The 10,243-nt window shown below is 38.3% G+C and overlaps 1 protein-coding gene across 1 annotated transcript; it reads right to left on the bottom strand.

Moving 5' to 3' along the window:
- Positions 1-1,238: 1,238 nt before the first annotated feature.
- On the bottom strand, positions 1,239-9,491 carry LOC139118206 (cysteine-rich and transmembrane domain-containing protein 1-like). Its single transcript, XM_070681497.1, has 4 exons — positions 9,361-9,491; positions 6,125-6,470; positions 2,222-2,350; positions 1,239-1,409 (listed from the first exon to the last, which is right to left on the bottom strand). The coding sequence occupies exons 2-4, from the start codon at positions 6,436-6,438 to the stop codon at positions 1,268-1,270; spliced, it is 585 nt and encodes a 194-aa protein (XP_070537598.1). The 5' UTR covers positions 6,439-6,470; positions 9,361-9,491; the 3' UTR covers positions 1,239-1,267.
- Between the last annotated feature and the right edge of the window lie 752 nt (positions 9,492-10,243).

Below are 10,243 nucleotides of genomic sequence, written 5' to 3'. Positions count from 1 at the left end.
GGAAACCAGCTGCAACACAAAATCTGCTGTGCCCTCGGGCATTATATAATGTGGCCTAGGGCATTTATAGGATGTTCCATTACATTGGAAGGCTATTTCACAAATAAAAGTTTTAATTCATATCCTAAACATGTTACATTGACAAAGGGGACGGTGACGTAAACACATTGAAAACGAAAATACATCAGTTAGGGGCGATAGTTTTTAAGTCGGATAAAACCCTCGTACTCGGGCTCTTCTGGTATATACTCGGGCTTTATCCTATACATACATATATATACATACATATATACATGTATATATACCTTTATTCATTATTATGTGTGTGTATCTACCATCATAGAGAAACATAGATAGAGTCGCAACGGGTATTGTTTAAGGCGTGAAGCGGTTACGTAACCCATCCATATTCGCCTCGCCTCAAGGTTGCTCTCGCCTCTCTTTTCCGAAGAGTGCCGACCATGAATCCTTCGGTAATTTTCGGATTTTCGCCAATTGTTAAGCAAAAGTATGTTCGGCAAAGTTTGTGTTGTTGTTGTCGTGTGGTGCTGAGCAGAATTGACGTGCTGGCGAAAACGGGAGTGTTTTGAGCTCCAGGAAAGTGAGTTTTACCGTTTTAAAAATTCCTCTCATATTTTTATGAATATATAATGAGTGTGTTTGAACCAAATTTGAAAGTCTTTTATCGATACTGTCTGGTTTTACTCAATGGTTTACGGTCAGTCATACCCTCTTTTACAGGTGCGTCAAGGAAGGGCATGTTTATGAAACTGCTGGCGTGTTATGTTTTGATTGGCGTGAAGCAGTGTTTCTGGCCTGAGAGCTCACAAAGTAACTATGGTTGCTACGCGACTGGCAGTACGATGCCATCTCGTCGTATTTTTCGCATAATCTCGTGTAATTATCAACCACAAACAAAATCTCCAAAAAGTTTAACACCTTTGAAGCTCATTTTAATATGAAAAGCCAATAGTCTACCGAGACGACCATGGAACAAAAGGCATGCAGGTGTTGCCACTCTGTCTATGTTACTCTGTGCTACCATTTAGGTATTAAATTGCAATTACGTATTGGCGTTGGTGAAGTTCCACTTTTTATAGATCGATGAGATTTGAATATGTGGAATACACTCAGAAATTCCTAAAATGTAAAGAGTTCATATCAAATGAGTGTTGATTTAACAATGTCATCGGTAGAAAGAAGCGTTAAACCACAGAGGGGCAATGCAAAGAAGAAGGGCAATGCAAAGAAAGAATGGTAAATGACACTAATCGCCAGCGGCCCCTGAAAGGCACATGCACACAACAGCGAGCACGCAGAGACTGAGGACCAGTCCGACTGTGCCAGCGATAAGGTAGAAAAACAGAAGTGGTAGAATCCAGCCGACGCCTTTACCTGCCATGGAATACCTAAAAGAAAGTTGTAAATAAAATAAAGGTTTCGATGCTACTAGGTAGTCCGGGGTCCCGGAGTCCAAGGTTTTAGTATAATCCAGAACACAAATGGTACGCCATGCATACATGCATGCATGCATGCATACATAAATAGTACATGTAGTCACATACATACATACATACATACATGCATGCATGCATGCATGCATGCATGCATGCATGCATGCATACATACATACATACATACATACATACATACATACATACATACATACATACATACATACATACACACACACACACACACACACACACACACCTACCTACCTACCTACCTACCTACCTACCTACCTACCTACCTACCTACATACATACTACATACCTACTACATACATACCTACCTACCTACCTACCTACCTACCTACCTACCTACCTACCTACCTACCTACCTACCTACCTACCTACCTACCTACCTACCTACCTACCTACCTACCTACCTACCTACCTACCTACCTACATACATACATCATACATACATACATACATACATACTTCCATACATACATACTACATACATACATACATACATACATACATACATACATACATACATACATACATACATACATACATACATACATACATACATACATACATACATACATACATACATACATACATACATACATACATACATACATACATACATACATACATACATACATGAAAGGTAAAATAAATAGATAATAAATAAATAATAAATATTTTCACTGCCTTATTTTTATGGAGTAAATTATGCAATTATTCGATAGGAAAGTTTACCGTACCATTTGTGATATTTGTCACATCTCCACATCTTAGCACAACATCTCCCGCACGCGTTGTCACAGCAACAGGCACACTCGGTGTAGCAATCATTGACTTCCGGATCCGCCTCTACGACGACTGTCTCGGGTCTTTGGCGGCAATAAGATTAGTAATGGAAGATAACATGAGAAACTAATAGACCAGGTGATGAGCGATCATGAGTTTATTTACGAAAATCCCCTGGTGTTGCATTGGATGGTGCCATTCAGTATTTCATCAACGGTTTCAACTACTACCGACCTTACTGTATTTGGATGGTTCATAGCTAGACGGTACATTTTGGTTTCTATTTCTCTAATTATTATTTTTAATTTTGACATTCTTTTGATGCATACGAAATTTGTACAGTAACTGTACAAGCATAGTCTACCTTTATATGGACGGAACTACCAGCTCACTACCTAACTTTACAAACGTCACAGCTTCTGAAGGTTTTTAGCTGCAAAAATCTTAGCAGCTAAAATCCTTCAGTAAAACTTCAATAAAACTTCAGTAAAAACTTCAGTTTTCTTTGAAATGACTCATGAAATTTCCCGAATTGACAGAAACTTTAGCGACAAATTGAGACAGTTGAGGTCATAAATGATATTAGAAAACATATAGATGTAAGCACCAGTTGTGTTTTAGCTGCAAACACCTTAGCAGCTAAAAACCTTCAGTAAAACTTCAATAAAACTTCAGTAAAAACTTCAGTTTTCTTTGAAATGACTCATGAAATTTCCCGAATTGACACAAAATTTAGCGACAAATTGAGACAATTGAGGTCATAAATGATATTAGAAAACATATAGATGTAAGCACCAGTAGTGTTTTAGCTGCAAACACCTTAGCAGCTAAAAACCTTCAGCTAAAATCCTTCAGTAAAACTTCAGTAAAAACTTCAGTTTTCTTTGAAATGACTCATGAAATTTCCCGAATTGACAGAAACTTTAGCGACAAATTGAGACAGTTGAGGTCATAAATGATATTAGAAAATATATAGATGTAAGCACCAGACATTTTAGTTGTGTTTTCTATAAAACGATATTTTCTTATTCTTCCTTGTCGACACAATTCATTGTGTGAATTTTATGCTATGTTTAAGGTTTGACAACTGAATTTAAATAGTACAAAGATTTGGATTTAGGGGCGACGTCAAAAATTCAATATGGGATGTAGGATAAAAAAACTTAAGTCCCTACGTTTCCGCCAACCCCCCCCCCTCCCGTAGAAACTTATTGACTATATTGAACCTATTGCCGGGCTCTTTCTATGTAAAGCGAAGCAAAGGATCAGTCAATTTAGGTGGCTAAATCCATACGACTAAATAATGCATGGTTAACACTGGGAATACACTACTTTAAAGTGTATGTCCCGCATAAATTCAAAGTTAATTTTGCTTAAATTAGCTATGCTATATGATTTTGCCATTCCCACTTTATCAAATAAATGCATCAACCCAATGAAACGACGCGGTTAAATATTATTAAAATGCAATATGTTGTGCGACTTTGAAGTTAGCTGCCATTCGGGTCGTTTCGGAATTCGCGGGCATTGCCACCGGAAATGACGTAACTAATAGAATGTACGAGTGAGTGTGTTCACCTCGGCCATAGCGAATGCTTACCGCTGTGGCTTCAACATGGTGAGAAGTTACGCCTTTGGTGGCTGAAGTAACTGCAGACATTGTCAGTTTATTGCATTTTAGGATGATGTATTAGCCGCATTTGACAAAATTACAAGAAAGGGTCGGAAAGAGGCATTCAGACAAGCGTTTTCTGCTTCTGCGGTGCACATTTTCGAGTGCCGTGACTTATAATTAACACGGTTCGGAAGCCAGATGTACGGTAAGATAGACTTTACAATTCCTGGAGTTACTACATCGATTATGTAATCGCAATGCCATACCAGTACGACCATTGTCACCAGAAAGCTTCGCGTGTATCATCATCAACTGTGGACAAGAGCGAGAACAGCAGCAAGACTGCGACAGATTACCCAAAACATGTCAAGGATGCGGGGGCCGCCGAGAAGTATGGCCGTGTTCACATCCCCCAAGACTAATCGCCGATTCAGATGCTTCACGAAAGTGATTGCAAATAAATAAATGAATACAAGTACTAGATCCCATGCATGTGTGACTCTATAATTAGTAACGTTAGGAGATATCTAATTTTATATTCCTAAAAAGTTTACGTAGTGATTGACTGACTCTTTGCGAGACTGAACGATAGGTTGTGTATAATACAGCACGGCGCTGCCAGTAACAGTGACACAACGTGTAGCAAGAAGTTTATACTGTTGACGAAGCAGTCGCGTTGTCGTCATCTGTGCCCTTCTGCTCGACTAAGTCTCCCCTAAAATATTTTAGCTTCTTTGAGAATTTCGCAGTCATGAAACAATGAACACTGTGATTTATATCGCTGACACTTAATCAAGAAAAAAAACTGCGGAAGCGTAGCTGATCACTCCGTCACAGAAATGGCCGGCTGAGCCGCCCGGCCTCGGGTGCCAGTGTGCCCGATATTTACATCATGTCAATTTTAATGTATCTCTTCCCGAGAATTTGGCTAGACATGTCTTTACGGTCACATATTTTTAAAAGTGCAAATGTTCATGTGAGGTTTTTTAACGCCAAACTGAAGATTTTGCGGCGAGAATACTACCTTCAGTGTTTATGCTAACATGACCCTCTGCCTGTTCCACTTCCAGCTGTTGAATGATAGGAAAGATGTGTGTTAAAACGGTGGACAATTTTCAACTTGATCTCTACTACGTTTATCTACAAGCGTCATGGTGTAATTCAAATTTTTATATACAGATTTTGAACGAGGCAATTTGTGTTGAGAAGTAATAATAAGGTGGGATGGCAACTCCAGACATATTTATATTTTGTTAGCTTGCGGTTGTGTGTACGGTAGTGCACTGGTGTGTTTGACTGTGGTCACGGTGGGCTTGTCGCTGACGCGACGGTCAACAAGAGTTCAGCTTTTGTTCTCGTTTAAGTTAAGGTTCCGACTGTTAAAATTGCAGGCCTGTAAATTCTGAACAGCTTTGTCATATCTTCTGTGACGATGATATTCTCAGTTGCACTGCTTTCACTCATGAAATTATCACTATCTCCATAGTCAATGCACGAAGTCACCATCACCCATTCTATTAGTGACGTCACAGCTACTTACGCCAAAACGGGGCGAGCTCGGCAATTTCCGGAAAATGTCGCCATGATGGAAATCGAAAAGTGCAACTTTTCCCGTGTTTTCGTCGAAATAACATAATACAACCGTCTAAAAAACGCTCAAATAAGCTTCAGTTGTGTGTAAATGTTTGTTTATTAATACCAATCTCATTGACAACCAGAACTATAGTATATGCCCCAAGTCAAACGAAAAAGTCTCAAATGTGGCAGGACTCACCTTAACTTCATGTTCATCACAGTCCCCATACATGTGGAGGGACTGTGGTTTAATACTCAAGCCACGTGTTAAAAAGGCCGTCCGCTGGCTTCAACACAAAAGTGCGGGGTTTTTTTGCTTTATTTTTTCCAAAATATTCCCCTGGCAATTTTTATCTTAAATCGATTTATCGGATACTTTTAGAAACTTTATCTGGTCACCCCCACCCCGAATTAAAAGGATTACGTTTTTACCCTTCACTGAACTTTTGTCGACTCCCCTAATTTGTCAATAGAAACATTGAACATATACACGAGGCGATATGTTGAACGCTGGGCATTTTATCATATTTCACAGTAGCATGAAAATACTGAAAGCTATCTTTAAAAGTTACAGCTGAAAGAGCTTTAACGGGTAAAAGGAACTCCTAACATTAATAAACCGAGCAAAACGACGAGGAGTGTAAAGCCATAAATACCCACAGCTTACCCCGTTGGTGGCACAACAACTACAGTGTTCTGCGTGTGGTAATGAGCGCCTCCATACGGTGCCTGTATATAAGGTTGTTGTCCTCCGTATGACTGTGGTGACAGTCCACCTGGGTAGCCCGGATAGTACTGTGGTGGACTTTGTTCAGGCGGGTATGCAGGTAAGCTTTGTTGGGTTGGGTAAGGAGGTGAGCTTTGTTGAGATGGGTATGCTGGTGGACTTTGTTGAGGGGGGTATGGAGGCGAGCTTTGTTGAGGGGGGTAGGCTGGGTCGTAGTCGGATGGGTAAGGATAAGGAGGTGGTTGGTCATTCATTGTTGCTATCCTATTGATTTTCTAGATGATATCTGTATGAAAATCAAAAATAAGATTAAGAATGATAACGAAATGAAATTGTGATACTGCAGCTTGCAATTGGTTTCTCATCCGATGAAGAGTTAAGTATATACTTAATAAACAGTACAAGTGAATTTGCCAGCAAAGTGGTTAACGACCATCGGGTTTACAGCCTGGGTAAGGGTCATGAAATGTATCGACCAGCTGCTAAAAAAGTTTTAACATTCTGGACCCTAGCTGATTCCATATCATTGTATGACGCAAACAATTTCAAGCTCCATGCTATAAATCTTGACAATTCGAATACTTGACGATAATAACGATTGCCCAGATGTAGAGTGACTTTGACAAAACACGGGAATGACAACATAATATCAAACGATTTCAATACTCGATAACCAGATAATTCCTCATTAAATTGATACTCAGACTTCCTATGAGATCATCTTTTTGTCGTTTTTATTCACTATATTCACAACCACCGCTGTTGTTTTCCCTTTAGCCAGCCTCAGACAGCCATACATAGCCAGATTTTTTGTCAAAAAGGCTACCAAACTGGAAACGAAATTCTGTAACACTCTGTGTACACCTTACTAATAAATAATATGTAAACTTTTTTTGCTATTCCATACATGTAATGAAGAAGGGTGTAGCTCGAATGTCCGGCTGTAATGAAGAAGGGTGTAGCTCGAATGTCCGGCTTAGGCCAAGTAGAATAAGTTATGTAGTTCCGATTCTAAGCTTTTCAAAAATATCGTATATAGGTAGATCTGGATATTTTCTTTTATCAAATTTTCAATTTCTCGTTTCTGAAGTCTTGCAATTATTCAAAACAATGTAGCGATGAAAAGTTTCTAAATAACACGTTTTCAGATAGGATAGTGTGTTGTTCGATCGCAAAACAACTCACATGTATATGCTGTTACAATGCCATCAAAATTGAATTGTGTCATCAAAATTTTCTTTAGGGAAATAAACCGTTTATCATTGACCACAGTCCAGGTTTAAGTTAATGAAATTAATGCCCCCATGTCGGTTTATGTACGTGTGAACACGTGACAGTTGTTCTTATCAACTAATGTATTAGTCCAAACGCCCGCTAGTGTATGAGCCCCTATACTCAAAGAGGATTAACCAAATACCTTCGCTTGCCATATATATATATATATAATATATATATATATATATATATATATATATATATATATATATATATATATATATATCATTATTATTTCTTTATTTATTTCTTTATTTATTCATAACGCTTTGCTTTGCTTTTAGCATCGAGCACTGTAATTTCCCACGAGGACATCTGTATACTTCGATATAATATATATATATATATATATATATATATATATATATATATATATATATATATATATATATATATATATATATATATATATATATATATATATATATATATTTAAAAACTATCTACTGTTGATTGACCAATCAGAGTGCTCAATTCAGGGTGTTTTATTTACTCGTAAAGCCTTGGTCACCAAATTCCAGAAACGAATGACAGCGCCGTAGTAAAGTACTGTCCAATCAAAAATGAACATGTCATATTCTGTAGACATCTGGTACGTTTTAAATTCAAATTTGGTAACACAGCGGAAACCAGCTGCAACACAAATCTGCTGTGCCCTAGGGCATTTATATAATGTGGCCAAGGGCATTTATAGGATGTTCCATTGCATTGGAAGGCTATTTCAAAAATAAAAGTTTAAATTCATATCCTAAACATGTTACATGACAAAGGGGACGGTTGACGTAAACACATTGAAAACGAAAATATATCAGTTAGGGGCGATAGTTTTTAAGTCGGATAAAACCCTCGTACTCGGCTCTTCTGGTATATAAAGTCCAACCCTACGATAAAATGTCTCGGCCTCGGCCAGAAGAGCCCTCGTACTCAGGCTTTATCCTATACATATATATATATATATATATATATATATATATATATATATATATATATATATATATAATATATATATATATATATATTATATATATGGCTCTGCAAACTGCTTATAACAGATAGTATTGAACATCTGTGAGCAGAACTGACCAATACATGTTTATTTTTTATATTTTGCATTCGCAATAAATATGCGGCTATATGATAATTGGGGCGGACTTGAAAATTTTTGATCATATAGACGGGGAGGACTTGAAAATCTTGAGGCTATTGAGGGGGATCTGAAACAATAAGATTCCAATCGCGATTCCTCCACCCCCCCCCCCCCCCCCACTGTTATTTGTGAACGCAGCCTAAAAATAGTCTGTTGGTGACCCATTACACCACTTAAGTTCGCGGGTCAACTTCCGTCTCCTTTATCAGAATCATCTCGAAAACTCAAACTATGTAATCGTTAATTACGGCTAGCGACTATGAGCGAGAGCCACAGTCCGAATTCTTTGTTCACTTTGTTCACAGAGGCATGCATAGCTCCAGTCGCTTTTGGTGACTAACATGGCTTCAGTCGCTTTTGGTGTCTAACTCCAGACATGGCTTCAGTCGCTTTTGGTGACTAACTCTAAACATGGTTTCAGTCGCTTTTGGTAACTAACTCTAAACAGCACCAAGTAGGTAATGGTACAGTAACTGCAATTTACGGAAGTTAAAGACTTCTATTTTATTTTATAAGGCTATTATGGTACACTTCGTATAGGAACTGCTGCGACAATAAAAATATGTGATCCAATATTTACGACCGCAGAATAACCTTATCATGTGTGAGAAATACTATGTCTGTGGACTTTGGACGGCAAACATCCGGGTTTATTTGATTTCGGAACTGGACGAAATGGCAAAATTAAAACACTGAAATGAAAATTCAACTCAGCCAACACTGACAACAAAACAACGATATGTATTGTACCCACCTTGCTGTTTTCTCTTATCGTTTCTTGTGTCACTTTGTGTTGACCTCTACTATTGATTTAAAGAACTGTCAGCAGGTGTTTTCACGAAACAACACCTTCAACGACAATAATGTTATAGTGTCTGTTAAGTTGTCAAGAGCAAGAATGATACTCGAGATTTATTGCTCTCTGACCACGTGACTCGCCATGATAATTACACGTCATACATTTCCTTCAGGTATGTGCAGGATGAAGGGACCGCTTGGGGTCGCTGCTTAGACAGCTTTTGTCCATGTGAAATATATGACATAGAAACTTGGAGACACACGGGCTGAGGTCTCTTTAATTTGAATTTTGAAAAACAGGTGTGACTAGTTTAGTTGCAATCTATGCTTTATATTCCTGTCACACCTCACTTCCGTTTACCTGGTAGTGATTTGTTTTGTTGGGACTTGAACATTCTCGAGGAAAAATCATAAATTGCAAGGGACACTTTTGTAGCAACTCTACGCTAATTTTCCTGCCTAGGAGTCGTTGGAACTAAACATGTGCGACTTTCTTATTTACAAACAATGTACTCCATGCACGGTATCAAGATACGTCACGTCCACGTCGCTGCAAAATTTAAACTTGACCTAGTGCGTGATGGCAAACATGTTTTAACTTTGATCAATCACAAACGTACCTTGGATACAGTGTTTACATTGATCGTGAGGGCCCAACACGATAAAGTGCTTACTAAACGTGTTTATTGCGAACAAGCTCAAAGGTTAGTCGAATGTATATGCGCAGTTTCCTTTCCGTGAGAAACAATTAAAGAATAATACCTGGGTACAATAATGCGCTATACGTGACACGAACCGACAGGTATAGGTGTTACCATGGTAGAGGGACTTTACATATG

This window comes from Ptychodera flava, chromosome 19, assembly GCF_041260155.1.
Source record: "Ptychodera flava strain L36383 chromosome 19, AS_Pfla_20210202, whole genome shotgun sequence".
In the NCBI taxonomy this organism is placed as follows: Eukaryota; Metazoa; Hemichordata; class Enteropneusta; family Ptychoderidae; genus Ptychodera; species Ptychodera flava.
This window is presented reverse-complemented; position numbering and strand designations above follow the sequence as displayed.

Coding starts and splice junctions, on each gene's coding strand:
- LOC139118206 (XM_070681497.1), bottom strand. CDS start 6,438: ATGAATGACCAACCACCTCCTTATCCTTACCCATCCGACTACGACCCA. Junction 2,351..6,124: donor GTTGTTGTGCCACCAACGGG/GTAAGCTGTGGG, acceptor TTGCCGCCAAAG/ACCCGAGACAGTCGTCGTAG. Junction 1,410..2,221: donor TGTGACAAATATCACAAATG/GTACGGTAAACT, acceptor ACTTTCTTTTAG/GTATTCCATGGCAGGTAAAG.